The sequence below is a fragment of the Salvelinus fontinalis genome, chromosome 16 (assembly GCF_029448725.1).
Source record: "Salvelinus fontinalis isolate EN_2023a chromosome 16, ASM2944872v1, whole genome shotgun sequence".
Taxonomy (NCBI): domain Eukaryota; kingdom Metazoa; phylum Chordata; class Actinopteri; order Salmoniformes; family Salmonidae; genus Salvelinus; species Salvelinus fontinalis.
This window is the reverse complement of record NC_074680.1, coordinates 48,896,633-48,915,688: the sequence shown is the minus strand read 5'-3', so window position 1 is coordinate 48,915,688 and position 19,056 is coordinate 48,896,633. Positions and strand designations below refer to the sequence as shown.

Here is a 19,056-nt window from a genome sequence, read left to right as displayed (position 1 = left end):
CAGCCATCACTAGCACAGAGAGGCTGCTGCCTACATACAGACTTGAAATCATTGGTCACTTTAATAATGTTTACATATCTTGCATTGCTCATCTCATATATACATACTGTATTCTATACTATCTATTGCATCTTAGTCTATGCCGCTCTGACATTGTTTGTCCATATATTTATATATTCTTAATTCCATTCCTTTACTTAGATTTATGTGTATTAGGTAGTTGTTGTGAAATTGTTAGATAATACTTGAAAGAAAATGTTTTTATATGCTGTATTTTTATTTGTATGTTTAGCTCACATAATATAATTTAAAAGTATGCATTAAGGGGTCTATATAATAGAAGAAATGGGCAAAGACGAATGTAACATTAATACATGCATGTCTATAACTTCCTAAATACTTGATGCAACGGTGGAGGAGTTCCAAGATGGAGGCACGGTGATTCAACAGCGCCCCCTATCAGTCATCTAGTGTATATATAAATCATTGGTGGAGACAACAGATCATCCGCAGTTCAACGAAAAGCAAGACAAGTTCACAAGAACATTGTAAAGACTGAAAAAATAATTTATTGAAAACATTTGTTTTAAATACATTGTTTCTTTATTTCATTTACACTAGTTACGTGATTGTTCCCTATATTTAAATATAATGATAGTCAGGAAAAAAAAAACAAGTATTCCATTTCCCAGTAAACAATTAGTGTAAAACAAGACGTGGGCACTTCCCAGTCCGATGTGATGTCGGAGCGGAATGAAAAGCAGCTCTGTTCATTCACGTTTTGTTCTTTGAAATGATTTATTTCTCTCATTGTTCCTCTCATTCTCGTTTTTCTCTCCTTCCCTTGTTCTTTTGTTCCCTCTCACCCAGCTCTACCCAATGATGTGTATGAACACTAGATTGCCGATTGCTATATATTGGCCAATGACAGGCTTTGAAGCCACCGTCCACCATATTGGTACTCCTCAGAAGGAGCAGTCCTCCGTAGGAATGAAATTAATTCTACGGTATTTCAATTTAAAAAAAATGGTGGCGCAGTGGCTTCAAAACAGCCCCCCCCCCCCCCTGTCAGTCATCTAGTGTTACTATAGCTACGGCATTGGCTCTAACCCAGGTTGATCTCACCAACGAACATGGTGATGAGCAGGATGATAGCGAACCCGGTGAGCAGCCCGGCGTTCTGGATCAGGAAGAAGATAACATTGGTCGCCGTCGACCCGTCCTGTTCATTCATCACGGCGTTCATCTCTGGGAACTGAAATCAGAACCAACTCGGGTTTTAAACCAACAGTTAAATATCACATTCCGTTTCTTCCCTCTCTCTCTTTCACTCCCTCTCTCTCCCTCGTTCTACCGTCCTCCCTCCCTCCATCTCTCTCCCATTGCATCTATCATCAGGTCACACTGTTTTACAGTCAATAAAGCTGTGTTCCCTCTCTCTCTCCTTGAGGGGGTAGAAGCAGCTCTGCAGCTGTGATAACACATCAATTGATAACACGTACAGTATGGTATGATGAGAAACTGACTGTCCACTGGGTCATTCAGTGGTTGTGTCCTTAAAAAAATAAAATAATGACCCGTCTGCTCGCCCTGCAAGACCAGAGAACCTTCATATTAAACTCAATATAGACTACTACTGAGCTATTGGAAAGTTAGGTCCCTGGTTCTCTAGTGCCGTTACATGTACGCCCTGCTTGGCAGCTGAAGGTTGATGAACGGCACATACAAGTTAAAAACTAAAGTAAATTCAGTAAATCAGTCAGTTGGGGGGGGATCTAAAGGATAAGCATTGTAATATGGGAGTTGAAGCAGATCAGATGCCATTGAGGGTGGAGGAAGCATGATGGGAGAATCTCAATTGCATTACCTTGATTCCTAGCATCCTCTCTCCTCACCTCAAGGTCCCTCCCCCTTTACGAGAAATGCAAGGAATCAAGGAAATGCAATTGACATGTCCCATGTCACTCACCATATCTACCAGTGCTATGTAGAGGAACATTCTCATCACCATGACTACCAGTGCTATGTAGAGGAACATTCTCATCACCATGACTACCAGTGCTATGTAGAGGAACATTCTCCTTCACCATGTCTACCAGTAGAGGAACATTCTCCTTCACCATATCTACCAGTAGAGGAACATTGTCCTTCACCATGTCTACCAGTAGAGGAACATTCTCCTCACCATGTCTACCAGTAGAGGAACATTCTCCTTCACCATGTCTACCAGTAGAGGAACATTCTCCTTCACCATGTCTACCAGTAGAGGAACATTCTCCTTCACCATGTCGACCAGTAGAGGAACATTCTCCTTCACCATGTCGACCAGTAGAGGAACATTCTCCTTCATCATGTCTACCAGTAGAGGAACATTCTCCTTCACCATATCTACCAGTAGAGGAACATTCTCCTTCACCATGTCTACCAGTAGAGGAACATTCTCCTTCACCATGTCTACCAGTAGAGGAACATTCTCCTTCACCATGTCTACCAGTAGAGGAACATTCTCCTCACCATGTCTACAAGTAGAGGTACATTCTCCTTCACCATGTCTACCAGTAGAGGAACATTCTCCTCATCATGTCTGCCCGTATAGGTACATTCTCCTCACCATATCTACCAGTAGAGGAACATTCTCCTTCACCATGTCTACCAGTAGAGGAACATTCTCCTTCACCATGTCTACCAGTAGAGGAACATTCTCCTTCACCATGTCTACCAGTAGAGGAACATTCTCCTCACCATGTCTACCAGTAGAGGAACATTCTCCTTCACCATGTCTACCAGTAGAGGAACATTCTCCTTCACCATGTCTGCCAGTATAGGTACATTCTCCTTCACCATGTCTACCAGTAGAGGTACATTCTCCTTCACCATGTCTGCCAGTATAGGTACATTCTCCTTCACCATGTCTACCAGTAGAGGAACATTCTCCTTCACCATGTCTACCAGTAGAGGAACATTCTCCTTCACCATGTCTACCAGTAGAGGAACATTCTCCTTCACCATGTCTACCAATAGAGGAACATTCTCCTTCACCATGTCTACCAGTAGAGGAACATTCTCCTCACCATGTCTGCCAGTAGAGGTACATTCTCCTCACCATATCTACCAGTAGAGGAACATTCTCCTTCACCATGTCTACCAGTAGAGGTACATTCTCCTTCACCATGTCTACCAGTAGAGGAACATTCTCCTCACCATATCTACCAGTAGAGGTACATTCTCCTTCACCATGTCTACCAGTAGAGGAACATTCTCCTCACCATATCTACCAGTAGAGGAACATTCCCCTCACCATATCTACCAGTAGAGGAACATTCTCCTCACCATGTCTACCAGTAGCGGAACATTCTCCTTCACCATGTCTACCAGTAGCGGAACATTCTCCTTCACCATGTCTACCAGTAGCGGAACATTCTCCTTCACCATGTCTACCAGTAGCGGAACATTCTCCTTCACCATGTCTACCAGTAGCGGAACATTCTCCTTCACCATGTCTACCAGTAGCGGAACATTCTCCTTCACCATGTCTACCAGTAGCGGAACATTCTCCTTCACCATGTCTACCAGTAGCGGAACATTCTCCTTCATCATGTCTACCAGTAGCGGAACATTCTCCTTCATCATGTCTACCAGTAGCGGAACATTCTCCTTCACCATATCTACCAGTAGAGGAACATTCTCCTCACCATGTCTACCAGTAGCGGAACATTCTCCTTCACCATGTCTACCAGTAGCGGAACATTCTCCTTCACCATGTCTACCAGTAGAGGAACATTCTCCTTCACCATGTCTACCAGTAGAGGAACATTCTCCTTCACCATGTCTACCAGTAGAGGAACATTCTCCTCACCATGTCTTCCAGTAGAGGAACATTCTCCTTCACCATGTCTACCAGTAGAGGTACATTCCCCTTCACCATATCTGCCAGTGCTATGTAGAGGTACATTCTCCTTCACCATATCTGCCAGTGCTATGTAGAGGTACATTCTCGTCACCATATCTGCCAGTGCTATGTAGAGGTACATTCTCCTCACCATATCTGCCAGTGCTATGTAGAGGTACATTCTCCTCACCATATCTGCCAGTGCTATGTAGAGGTACATTCTCCTTCACCATATCTGCCAGTGCTATGTAGAGGTACATTCTCCTTCACCATATCTGCCAGTGCTATGTAGAGGTACATTCTCCTCACCATATCTGCCAGTGCTATGTAGAGGTACATTCTCCTCACCATATCTGCCAGTGCTATGTAGAGGTACATTCTCCTTCACCATATCTGCCAGTGCTATGTAGAGGTACATTCTCCTTCACCATATCTGCCAGTGCTATGTAGAGGTACATTCTCCTTCACCATATCTGCCAGTGCTATGTAGAGGTACATTCTCCTTCACCATATCTGCCAGTGCTATGTTGAGGTACATTCTCCTCACCATATCTGCCAGTGCTATGTAGAGGTACATTCTCCTTCACCATATCTGCCAGTGCTATGTAGAGGTACATTCTCCTCACCATATCTGCCAGTGCTATGTAGAGGTACATTCTCCTCACCATATCTGCCAGTGCTATGTAGAGGAACATTCTCCTCACCATATCTGCCAGTGCTATGTAGAGGAACATTCCCCCAGCGATGGCGAAGATGGCGTTGGGGGCGAAGTTGCTGCCCAGCAGGATGCCGAAGGCCAGGCCGATGTAGCAGGACATGGCTGACAGCAGGTTGAAGAAGACGGCCTGGGGGATACTCATCCCAGCATTCAGCAGAATCACAAAGTCCCCTGCAGGAAGGGCCACAGAGACAGCAACAGGTTCAGTAACACAGTAGACACATTGAGGAACCAGTATGACTTTTAGTTATTTTTATTAACAAAAAGAATAGCCAAGTGATTTAATAATGAATTTTTCATTTTCAAATGAAGGTTGGTTTAGTTCAGCCAAGTTGCTTACTGCTGTTACTGTAAAATCACGTTATGACAACTGCTTATAAAAAAAATGAAGTAAATTATAGATACATGTGATTGATTGATCCCTCACCTAGCTCGTGGGGGAACTCCTCACAGACGATGGCGATGGAGGTACTGAAGCCAGCGACGACAGACACGGTAAAAGAAGCTCCGATCGCCAGGCCGTCGATGAAGTTGTGCAGAGCGTCACTCAGTGTGACCATCCAGGCCACCGTCTTTATGTTGGCGATGCGCTGACCCCGCAGCCAGTGGCACATCACATTATTGACATGGACTTCCTGCTGGGACAACGTCACAGAGGAAGGAGGCAGAGTGAAAGGGAATAGAACTGGATTGTACATGAGAGTAACATGTCAGTCTATTTAATATAACATATATTTACAATATAATGTCATAGTCTAGTTAATATAACATATTTACTATATAATATGTCTTGGTCTAGTTAATAAAATGTTTTATTTAACCAGGAAAAGTATAACATATTTACTATATAATATGTCATAGTCTAGTTAATATAACATATTTACTATATAATATGCTATAGTCTAGTTAATATAACATATATTTACTATATAATATGTCACATTCTAGTTAATATAACATATTTACTATATAATATGTCATAGTTTAGTTAATATAACATATTTACTATATAATATGTCATAGTTTAGTTAATATAACATATTTACTATATAATATGTCATAGTCTAGTTAATATAACATATTTACTATATAATATGTCATAGTCTAGTTAATATAACATATTTACTATATAATATGTCACATTCTAGTTAATATAACATATTTACTATATAATATGTCATAGTTTAGTTAATATAACATATTTACTATATAATATGTCATAGTTTAGTTAATATAACATATTTACTATATAATATGTCATAGTCTAGTTAATATAACATATTTACTATATAATATGTCATAGTCTAGTTAATATAACATATTTACTATATAATATGTCATAGTCTAGTTAATATAACATATTTACTATATAATATGTCATAGTTTAGTTAATATAACATATTTACTATATAATATGTCATAGTTTAGTTAATATAACATATTTACTATATAATATGTCATAGTCTAGTTAATATAACATATTTACTATATAATATGTCATAGTTTAGTTAATATAACATATTTACTATATAATATGTCAGTCTATTTAATACAACATATTTTTACAATATAATGTCATAGTCTAGTTGTAACGGTCCTGACCTGTTTTATGTTGTTTTTGTATGTGTTTAGGTCAGGGCATGTGTTTTGGGTGGGCAGTCTATGTTATCTGTTTCTATGTTGGTTTTGGTTGCCTGGTATGGCTCTTAATTAGAGGCAGGTGTTTTGCGTTCTCCTCTAATTAAGAGTCATATTTAGGTAGGGTGTTCTCACTGTTTGTTTGTGGGTGATTGTCTCCTGTGTCGTCGAATGTATGTACCATACGGGACTGTTTGGCTGTTCGTTTATTTTGATGTCGTCTGTTTCCTGTCCGTGAGTTTACGTTTAGTTATGTAAGTTTATGTTCAGGTTTCGTCTACTTCGTTTTCTTGTTTTGTATTTTTGAAAGTGTTTTGTTTTTTCGTGTTGCCATCATAGTTTTTCAAATAAAAAGATGGCTTATTCCCCGACTGCTGCATTTTGGTCTGATGATCCTTCTCTCCTCTCCTCGTCCGAGGATGAGGAGAGAGACAGCCCTTACAGAATCACCCACCAAACTAGGACCAAGCGGCAAGGGAGTGCTCAACAGAGCAATAAGGACTCCTGGACTTGGGAGGAGATCCTGGATGGTAGAGGACCTTGGGCTCAGCCAAGGGAATATCGCCGTCCCAAGGAGGAGTTGGAAGCAGCGAAGGCTGAGAGGCGCTGGTATGAGGAGGCAGCGCGGCGACGCGGTTGGGAGCCCGTGAGTCAGACCCAAAAATTTCTTGGGGGGGGGGGGGCACACGAGGAGTGTGGCAAAGCCGGGTAGGATACCTGAGCCAACTCCCCGTGCTTACCGTGGAGGTAGTAGGTTATGTGGTAAAGCGCACGGTGTCCCCAGTACGCGTGCTTAGCCCAGTGCGGGCTATTCCACCTTGCCGCACTGGGAGGGCTAAGTTGGGCATCGAGCCGGATGTCATGAAGCCGGCCCAACGTATCTGGCCTCCAGTACGTCTCCTCGGGCCGGCGTACATGGCACCAGCCTTACAGGTGGTGTCCCCGGTTCGCCTGCATAGCCCAGTGCGGGCTATTCCACCTCGCCGCACTGGCAGGACTACGGGGACCATTCAACCTGGTGGGGTTGGGGAGGCTCGGTGCTCAAGAGCACGTGTCCTCCTTCACGGTCCGGTAGACCCGGTGCCACCTCCATGTACCAGTCCTCCGGTGGCAGCCCCCCGTACCAGGCTGTCTCTCCGGGTTCTCTCTCCTGCTGTTTCCTCCTCTCCAGCGCAGCCAGTGCCTAGACCACGCACCAGGCTGTCTCTCCTTCTCCTCCCTACAGAGCCGTCCTGCCATGACCAGCCAGAGCCGTCCTGCCATGACCAGCCAGAGCCGTCCTGCCATGACCAGCCAGAGCCGTCCTGCTATGACCAGCCAGAGCCGTCCATTCGGGACCTGCCAGAGCCGTCCATTCGGGACCTGCCAGAGCCGTCCATTCGGGACCTGCCAGAGCCGTCCAGCCGGGACCTGCCAGAGCCGTCCATTCAGGACCTGCCAGAGCCGTCCATTCAGGACCTGCCAGAGCCGTCCATTCAGGACCTGCCAGAGCCGTCCAGCCGGGGCCTGCCAGAGCCGTCCAGCCGGGGCCTGCCAGAGCCCCTCAGCCGGGATCTGCCAGAGCCCCTCAGCCGGGATCTGCCAGAGCCCCTCAGCCGGGATCTGCCAGAGCCCCTCAGCCGGGATCTGCCAGAGCCCCTCAGCCGGGATCTGCCAGAGCCCCTCAGCCGGGATCTGCCAGAGCCCCTCAGCCGGGATCTGCCAGAGCCCCTCAGCCGGGATCTGCCAGAGCCCCTCAGCCGGGATCTGCCAGAGCCCCTCAGCCGGGATCTACCAGAGTCCCTCAGCCGGGACCTGCCAGAGTATATCAGCCGGGACCTGCCAGAGTATATCAGCCGGGACCTGCCCCTTGTCCCGGTGTTGCCCCTTGTCCCGGTGCTGCCCCTTATCCCGGTGCTGCCCCTTATCCCGGTGCTGCCCCTTGTCCCGGTGCTGCCCCTTGTCCCGGTGCTGCCCCTTGTCCCGATGCTGCCCCTTGTCCCGATGCTGCCCCTTGTCCCGGTGCTGCCCCTTGTCCCGGTGCTGCCCCTTGTCCCGGTGCTGCCCCTTGTCCCGGTGCTGCCCCTTGTCCCGGTGCTGCCCCTTGTCCCGGTGCTGCCCCTTGTCCCGGTGCTGCCCCTTGTCCCGGTGCTGCCCCTTGTCCCGGTGCTGCCCCTTATCCCGGTGCTGGTCTTTATCCCGGTGCTGCCCCTTGTCCCGGTGCTGCCCCTTGTCCCGGTGCTGCCCCTTGTCCCGGTGCTGCCCCTTGTCCCGGTGCTGCCCCTTGTCCCGGTGCTGCCCCTTCTCCCGGTGCTGGCCATTCATTTAGGGGATGTTAGTTTTAGGGTGGTCATTGGGAGGGGAAGACAGAAGCGGGGAGTGACTGGTGGTGTGGGGACAGCGTCCAGAGCCGGAGCCACCACCGTGGTCAACTGCCCACCCAGACCCTCCCCTGGACTTTGTGCTGGTGCGCCCGGCGTTCGCACCTTGAGGGGGGGGTTCTGTAACGGTCCTGACCTGTTTTATGTTGTTTTTTGTATGTGTTTAGGTCAGGGCATGTGTTTTGGGTGGGCAGTCTATGTTATCTGTTTCTATGTTGGTTTTGGTTGCCTGGTATGGCTCTTAATTAGAGGCAGGTGTTTTGCGTTCTCCTCTAATTAAGAGTCATATTTAGGTAGGGTGTTCTCACTGTTTGTTTGTGGGTGATTGTCTCCTGTGTCGTCGAATGTATGTACCATACGGGACTGTTTGGCTGTTCGTTTATTTTGATGTCGTCTGTTTCCTGTCCGTGAGTTTACGTTTAGTTATGTAAGTTTATGTTCAGGTTTCGTCTACTTCGTTTTCTTGTTTTGTATTTTTGAAAGTGTTTTGTTTTTTCGTGTTGCCATCATAGTTTTTTCAAATAAAAAGATGGCTTATTTCCCGAGTGCTGCATTTTGGTCTGATGATCCTTCTCTCCTCTCCTCGTCCGAGGATGAGGAGAGAGACAGCCCTTACACTAGTTAATATAACAAATTTACTATTTAATATGTCATATCCTACAAATCCACTATAATTGAGAATTTCAATAAGCATTTTTCTACGGCTGGTCATGCTTTCCACCTGGCTACCCCTACCCCGGTCAACAGCACTGCACCCCCCACAGCAACTCGCCCAAGCCTTCCCCATTTCTCTTTCTCCCAAATACAGTCAGCTGATGTTCTGAAAGAGCTGCAAAATCTGGACCCTTACAAATCAGCCGGGCTAGATAATCTGGACCCTTTCTTTCTAAAACTATCTGCTGAAATTGTTGCCACCCCTATTACCAGCCTTCTCAACCTTTCTTTCGTGTCGTCTGAGATTCCCAAAGATTGGAAAGCAGCTGCGGTTATCCCCCTCTTCAAAGGGGGAGACACTCTAGACCCAAACTGCTACAGACCTATATCTATCCTACCCTGCCTTTCTAAGGTCTTCGAAAGCCAAGTCAACAAACAGATTACCGACCATTTCGAATCCCACCATACCTTCTCCGCTATGCAATCTGGTTTCAGAGCTGGTCATGGGTGCACCTCAGCCACGCTCAAGGTCATAAACGATATCTTAACCGCCATCGATAGGAAACAATACTGTGCAGCCGTATTCATTGACCTGGCCAAGGCTTTTGACTCTGTCAATCACCAGCTTTGGTGACTCGACAGCCTTGGTTTCTCTAATGATTGCCTCGCCTGGTTCACCAACTACTTCTCTGATCGAGTTCAGTGTGTCAAATCGGAGGGTCTGTTGTCCGGGCCTCTGGCAGTCTCTATGGGGGTGCCACAGGGTTCAATTCTTGGACCGACTCTCTTCTCTGTATACATCAATGATGTCGCTCTTGCTGCTGGTGAGTCTCTGATCCACCTCTACGCAGACGACACTATTCTGTATACTTCTGGCCCTTCTTTTGACACTGTGTTAACAACCCTCCAGGCGAGCTTCAATGCCATACAACGCTCCTTCCGTGGCCTCCAATTGCTCTTAAATACAAGTAAAACTAAATGCATGCTCTTCAACCGATCGCTGCCTGCACCTGCCCGCCTGTCCAACATCACTACTCTAGACGGCTTTGACTTAGAATATGTGGACAACTACAAATACCTAGGTGTCTGGTTAGACTGTAAACTCTCCTTCCAGACTCACATCAAACATCTCCAATCCAAAGTTAAATCTAGAATTGGCTTCCTATTCCGCAACAAAGCATCCTTCACTCATGCTGCCAAACATACCCTTGTAAAACTGACCATCCTACCAATCCTCGACTTCGGTGATGTCATTTACAAAATAGCCTCCAATACCCTACTCAATAAATTGGATGCAGTCTATCATAGTGCCATCCGTTTTGTCACCAAAGCCCCTTACACTACCCACCACTGCGACCTGTACACTCTCGTTGGCTGGCCCTCGCTTCATACTCGTCGCCAAACCCACTGGCTCCAGGTCATCTACAAGACCCTGCTAGGTAAAGTCCCCCCTTATCTCAGCTCGCTGGTCACCATAGCAGCACCTACCTGTAGCACGCGCTCCAGCAGGTATATCTCTCTGGTCACCCCCAAAACCAATTCTTCCTTTGGCCGCCTCTCATTCCAGTTCTCTGCTGCCAATGACTGGAACGAACTACAAAAATCTCTGAAACTGGAAACACTTATCTCCCTCACTAGCTTTAAGCACCAGCTGTCAGAGCAGCTCATAGATTACTGCACCTGTACATAGCCCATCTATAATTTAGCCCAAACAACTACCTCTTTACCTACTGTATTTATTTATTTTGCTCCTTTGCACCCCATTATTTCTATCTCTACTTTGCACCTTCTTCCACTGCAAACCAACCATTCCAGTGTTTTTTTTACTTGCTATATTGTATTTACTTCGCCACCATGGCCTTTTTATATTTTTATTTATTTTTATATATATTTTGTTTGCCTTCACCTCCCTTATCTCACCTCACTTGCTCATATTCTATATAGACTTATTTTTCACTGTATTATTGACTGTATGTTTGTTTTACTCCATGTGTAACTGTGTTGTTGTATGTATCGAACTGCTTTGCTTTATCTTGGCCAGGTCGCAATTGTAAATGAGAACGTGTTCTCAATTTGCCTACCTGGTTAAATAAAGGTGAAATAAAAAAAATAAAAAAATTCCTAATTAATATAACATATGTTTACTATATAATATGTCATGTCCTAATTAATATAACATATTTACTATATAATATGTCATATCCTAATTAATATAACATATGTTTACTATATAATATGTCATATCCTAATTAATATAACACATTTACTATATAATATGTCATGTCCTAATTAATATAACATATTTACTATATAATATGTCATGTCCTAATTAATATAACATATTTACTATGTAATATGTCATGTCCTAATTAATATAACATATTTACTATATAATATGTCATGTCCTAATTAATATAACATATTTACTATGTAATATGTCATGTCCTAATTAATATAACATATTTACTATATAATATGTCATGTCCTAATTAATATAACATATTTACTATATAATATCTCATGTCCTAATTAATATAACATATGTTTACTATATAATATGTCATGTCCTAATTAATATAACATATTTACTATGTAATATGTCATGTCCTAATTAATATAACATATTTACTATATAATATGTCATGTCCTAATTAATATAACATATGTTTACTATATAATATGTCATGTCCTAATTAATATAACATATGTTTACTATATAATATGTCATGTCCTAATTAATATAACATATTTACTATGTAATATGTCATGTCCTAATTAATATAACATATTTACTATATAATATGTCATGTCCTAATTAATATAACATATGTTTACTATATAATATGTCATGTCCTAATTAATATAACATATTTACTATGTAATATGTCATGTCCTAATTAATATAACATATTTACTATATAATATGTCATATCCTAAATAATATAACATATTTACTATATAATATGTCATGTCCTAATTAATATAACATATTTACTATATAATATGTCATATCCTAATTAATATAACATATTTACTATATAATATGTCATGTCCTAATTAATATAACATATTTACTATATAATATGTCATGTCCTAATTAATATTACACATTTACTATGTAATATGTCATGTCCTAATTAATATAACATATTTACTATATAATATGTCATGTCCTAATTAATATAACATATGTTTACTATATAATATGTCATGTCCTAATTAATATAACATATTTACTATGTAATATGTCATGTCCTAATTAATATAACATATTTACTATATAATATGTCATATCCTAAATAATATAACATATTTACTATATAATATGTCATGTCCTAATTAATATAACATATTTACTATATAATATGTCATGTCCTAATTAATATAACATATTTACTATATAATATGTCATGTCCTAATTAATATAACATATTTACTATGTAATATGTCATGTCCTAATTAATATAACATATTTAATATGTCATGTCCTAATTAATATAACATATTTACTATATAATATGTCATGTCCTAATTAATATAACATATTTACTATATAATATGTCACATCCTAATTAATATAACATATTTACTATATAATATGTCATATCCTAATTAATACAACATATTTACTATATAATGTCATGTCCTAATTAATATAACATATTTACTATGTAATATGTCATGTCCTAATTAATATAACATATTTACTATATAATATGTCATGTCCTAATTAATATAACATATTTACTATATAATATGTCATGTCCTAATTAATATAACATATTTACTATATAATATGTCATATCCTAATTAATATAACATATTTACTATATAATATGTCATGTCCTAATTAATATAACATATTTACTATATAATATGTCATGTCCTAATTAATACAACATATTTACTATATAATATGTCATGTCCTAATTAATATAACATATTTACTATGTAATATGTCATGTCCTAATTAATATAACATATTTACTATGTCATGTCCTAATTAATATAACATATTTACTATGTAATATGTCATGTCCTAATTAATATAACATATTTACTATGTAATATGTCATGTCCTAATTAATATAACATATTTACTATATAATATGTCATGTCCTAATTAATATAACATATTTACTATGTAATATGTCATGTCCTAATTAATATAACATATTTACTATATAATATGTCATGTCCTAATTAATATAACATATTTACTATATAATATGTCATGTCCTAATTAATATAACATATGTTTACTATATAATATGTCATGTCCTAATTAATATAACATATTTACTATGTAATATGTCATGTCCTAATTAATATAACATATTTACTATATAATATGTCATGTCCTAATTAATATAACATATTTACTATATAATATGTCATGTCCTAATTAATATAACATATTTACTATATAATATGTCATATCCTAATTAATATAACATATTTACTATATAATATGTCATGTCCTAATTAATATAACATATTTACTATATAATATGTCATGTCCTAATTAATACAACATATTTACTATATAATATGTCATGTCCTAATTAATATAACATATTTACTATGTAATATGTCATGTCCTAATTAATATAACATATTTACTATATAATATGTCATGTCCTAATTAATATAACATATTTACTATTTAATATGTCATATCCTAATTAATATAACATATTTAATATGTCATGTCCTAATTAATATAACATATTTACTATATAATATGTCATGTCCTAATTAATATAACATATTTACTATATAATATGTCATGTCCTAATTAATATAACATATTTACTATATAATATGTCATGTCCTAATTAATATAACATATTTACTATATAATATGTCATGTCCTAATTAATATAACATATTTACTATATAATATGTCATATCCTAAATAATATAACATATTTACTATGTAATATGTCATATCCTAATTAATATAACATATTTACTATATAATATGTCATGTCCTAATTAATATAACATATTTACTATGTCATGTCCTAATTAATATAACATATTTACTATGTCATGTCCTAATTAATATAACATATTTACTATGTAATATGTCATGTCCTAATTAATATAACATATTTAATATGTCATGTCCTAATTAATATTACATATTTAATATGTCATGTCCTAATTAATATAACATATTTACTATATAATATGTCATGTCCTAATTAATATAACATATTTAATATGTCATGTCCTAATTAATATAACATATTTAATATGTCATGTCCTAATTAATATTACATATTTAATATGTCATGTCCTAATTAATATAACATATTTACTATGTCATGTCCTAATTAATATAACATATTTACTATATAATATGTCATGTCCTAATTAATATAACATATTTAATATGTCATGTCCTAATTAATATAACATATTTACTATATAATATGTCATATCCTAATTAATATAACATATTTACTATATAATATGTCACATCCTAATTAATATAACATATATAATATGTCATGTCCTAATTAATATAACATATTTACTATGTCATGTCCTAATTAATATAACATATATAATATGTCATATCCTAATTAATATAACATATTTACTATATAACATGTCATATCCTAATTAATATAACATATTTACTATATAATATGTCATGTCCTAATTAATATAACATATTTACTATATAATATGTCATGTCCTAATTAATATAACATATTTACTATGTAATATGTCATGTCCTAATTAATATAACATATTTACTATATAATATGTCATGTCCTAATTAATATAACATATTTAATATGTCATGTCCTAATTAATATAACATATTTAATATGTCATGTCCTAATTAATATTACATATTTAATATGTCATGTCCTAATTAATATAACATATTTACTATGTCATGTCCTAATTAATATAACATATTTACTATATAATATGTCATGTCCTAATTAATATAACATATTTAATATGTCATGTCCTAATTAATATAACATATTTACTATATAATATGTCATATCCTAATTAATATAACATATTAACTATATAATATGTCACATCCTAATTAATATAACATATATAATATGTCATGTCCTAATTAATATAACATATTTACTATGTCATGTCCTAATTAATATAACATATATAATATGTCATATCCTAATTAATATAACATATTTACTATGTCATATCCTAATTAATATAACATATTTACTATATAACATGTCATATCCTAATTAATATAACATATTTACTATATAATATGTCATGTCCTAATTAATATAACATATTTACTATATAATATGTCATGTCCTAATTAATATAACATATTTACTATGTAATATGTCATGTCCTAATTAATATAACATATTTACTATATAATATGTCATGTCCTAATTAATATAACATATTTACTATATAATATGTCATGTCCTAATTAATATAACATATTTAATATGTCATATCCTAATTAATATAACATATTTAATATTTAATATGTCATATCCTAATTAATATAATATATTTAATATGTCATGTCCTAATTAATATAACATATTTAATATGTCATATCCTAATTAATATAACATATTTACTATATAATATATCCTAATTAATATAACATATTTACTATATAATATATCCTAATTAATATAACATATTTACTATTTAATATGTCATATCCTAATTAATATAACATATTTACTATATAATATATCCTAATTAATATAACATATTTACTATATAATATATCCTAATTAATATAACATATTTACTATTTAATATGTCATATCCTAATTAATATAACATATTTAATATGTCATATCCTAATTAATATAACATATTTAATATGTCATATCCTAATTAATATAACATATTTAATATGTCATATCCTAATTAATATTACACATTTACTATATAATATGTCATGTCCTAATTAATATAACATATTTACTATATAATATGTCATATCCTAATTAATATTACACATTTACTATATAATATGTCATATCCTAATTAATATAACATATTTACTATTTAATATGTCATATCCTAATTAATATTACACATTTACTATATAATATGTCATATCCTAATTAATATAACATATTTACTATATAATATGTCATGTCCTAATTAATATAACATATTTACTATATAATATGTCATGTCCTAATTAATATAACATATTTACTATATAATATGTCATGTCCTAATTAATATAACATATTTACTATATAATATGTCATGTCCTAATTAATATAACATATTTACTATTTAATATGTCATATCCTAATTAATATTACACATTTACTATATAATATGTCATATCCTAATTAATATAACATATTTACTATTTAATATGTCATATCCTAATTAATACAACATATTTACTATATAACACGTTTACTATGTAACAGAATTAGGTATTTTTTTTTACTTGAATCTGAAAAGAAAAGAATCACAACAAGATGATGCGGTATGTAAATAACACGATGGTTGGTCAACGGTGGTTGGTCGGTAGCTTCTCTGCTGCTGTGACAAACCAACTCCTTATTGGCCCAGGCCAGAACAGGCAGTCTTTGTGTACAAGTGAGACAATTCTTGCTTTTATCAAGAGTCTAGGATACGCAGGCCTGTGTTCAGTTCCCATTCTTTAGTCTCCTGTGTGACAGGCTGCATGCCAAATGGCACCCTAATTCCCTTGAGTGAACTACATTTGACCAGAGTCCATACTCCTAAGGGGAATAGGTTTCCATTTGGCATGCAGACTCTGTCACACAGGAGACTATGAACAGAGGTCCCGTTCCCTTAGCCCTGTGTGACAGCGTCGGTCTCGTCCATTTGCTCACTCTCTGTGATGTGTAACAAGGCCAGACTCCTCCACTAGAGCCAGAGAGCTAATGGTTATACATTAACCTGATTTCCCTAATCACTAGCGTCACAGATAACAGATCAATAAATAACTAGGCTTTGCTGCTCTAAATGTCGTTCCAGGTCAGGGTGACCCAGCTGGTGTCCCACAGGCCCAATTTGTCCCGTGGGTGGTTTGATATAAATGCACTGGTGATCCCCGTTGCAGGCCATCTATGTGTTTGTCATTATAATGTCATATTTTTGTTATAATACTACCGTGTTATTACCGTGTTATTACTGTGAGTATTGACCTCTCTCTCATTTAACCTCGTCTAACCCCTCTGTCTATGGTGAGAAAGGCCACAGACAGGCTACAGACAGCCACAGACATGCTACAGACAGCCACGGGTAGGCTACAGACAGCCACAGACAGGCTACAGACAGCCACAGACAGGCTACAGACAGCCACCGACAGGCCACATATATGCGACAGACAAGCTACAGACAGGCCACAGACAGACCACAGACAGCCACGGATATGCAACAGACAGCCACGGATATGCAACAGACAGCCACAGACAGGCTACAGACAGACACGGATAGGCTACAGACAGCCACAGACAGGCTACAGACAGCCACCGACAGGCCACATATATGCTACAGACAAGCTACAGACAGGCCACAGACAGACCACAGACAGCCACGGATAGGCTACAGACAGCCACAGATATGCTACAGACAGGCTACAGACAGCCAGAAACAGGCTACATATAGCCACAGACAGGCTACAGACAGGCTACAGACAGGCCACAGACAGGCCACAGACAGGCCACAGACAGGCCACAGACAGGCTACAGACAGCTATGACTGTTCAAGGTCAGTTGAGCACTTTGTGACTCACACCTGGGTCGTGTTCAGAGCCCAACGTAGAAAACATTTTCTACAGACACTAAATAAGTTAGTTCTTGTACGACAAATTTACAGAAGTACTTCCTCCCTTTCAAAATGTTTTCTCCTGTTTTATGTCTAGTGAACAGGACACTGCTTGGTAGACGGTGTAGGACGAAGTTGCCCCTAGACACTGATCTGGGGTCAGTTTTGTATTCTTTGTAGTTTAGGTTAGGATTAGGAGAGGGGAAGCTGACCTGATGTCAGTACCTATAGGAAACGTCACCCCAGAGCTGGTACCTGAGCAGGTGGTTCTGTGGATGATAATGGAGGGTCTGGGCTGGTGTTGTCTGTACTGATGCTGCTGATGGTACACGTAGTCATGGTGATAGACTCTTTCTTCTCAGACACATCTCCGTTCTGGAGAGAGTTCTGCCTCCGCTGACCTGGAGGAGAGAAGTGACTGTGGCCATGCTGCAGAGAAGGCAGGACAAAGAAGACGGTTAAAAAGAGAGTGTGCTCCAGATGGCACCCTGATACAGTACGTCCCTATTGGCTGCGGTCAAAAGAAGCGCCCTATATTTGGGATGCAGCCTTAAGGTTACTGCTGGAGAGACAGGACAAAGATGTTAAACATACAGAGATAGGACAAAGATGTTAAACATACAGAGACAGGACAAAGAAGTTAAACATACAGAGACAGGACAAAGATGTTAAACATACAGAGACAGGACAAAGATGATAAACATACAGAGACAGGACAAAGATGATAAACATACAGAGACAGGACAAAGATGTTAAACATACAGAGACAGGACAAAGATGTTAAACATACAGAGACAGGACAAAGATGTTAAACATACAGAGACAGGACAAAGATGTTAAACATACAGAGACAGGACAAAGATGTTAAACATACAGAGACAGGACAAAGAAGTTAAACATACAGAGACAGGACAAAGATGTTAAACATACAGAGACAGGACAAAGATGCTAAACATACAGAGACAGGACAAAGATGTTAAACATACAGAGACAGG

The 19,056-nt window shown here is 37.9% G+C and overlaps 1 protein-coding gene across 4 annotated transcripts in view; it reads right to left on the bottom strand.

The window, feature by feature from the left end:
* Nucleotides 1-546: 546 nt before the first annotated feature.
* Nucleotides 547-19,056, bottom strand: part of slc39a8 (solute carrier family 39 member 8) — a 71,835-nt gene continuing 53,325 nt past the window's right edge. The window contains exons 5-8 of one of the 4 annotated variants that reach the window (XM_055865642.1): nucleotides 18,317-18,490; nucleotides 5,035-5,245; nucleotides 4,555-4,778; nucleotides 547-1,255 (exon numbers count right to left, since the gene is read on the bottom strand). In XM_055865642.1, coding sequence (XP_055721617.1) covers nucleotides 1,106-1,255; nucleotides 4,555-4,778; nucleotides 5,035-5,245; nucleotides 18,317-18,490 — 759 coding nt within the window. In that variant the 3' untranslated portion in view covers nucleotides 547-1,105. The remainder of the gene's footprint in view (nucleotides 1,256-4,554; nucleotides 4,779-5,034; nucleotides 5,246-18,316; nucleotides 18,491-19,056) is intronic. The other 3 variants (XM_055865644.1, XM_055865643.1, XM_055865645.1) reach the window with 3 other exon arrangements.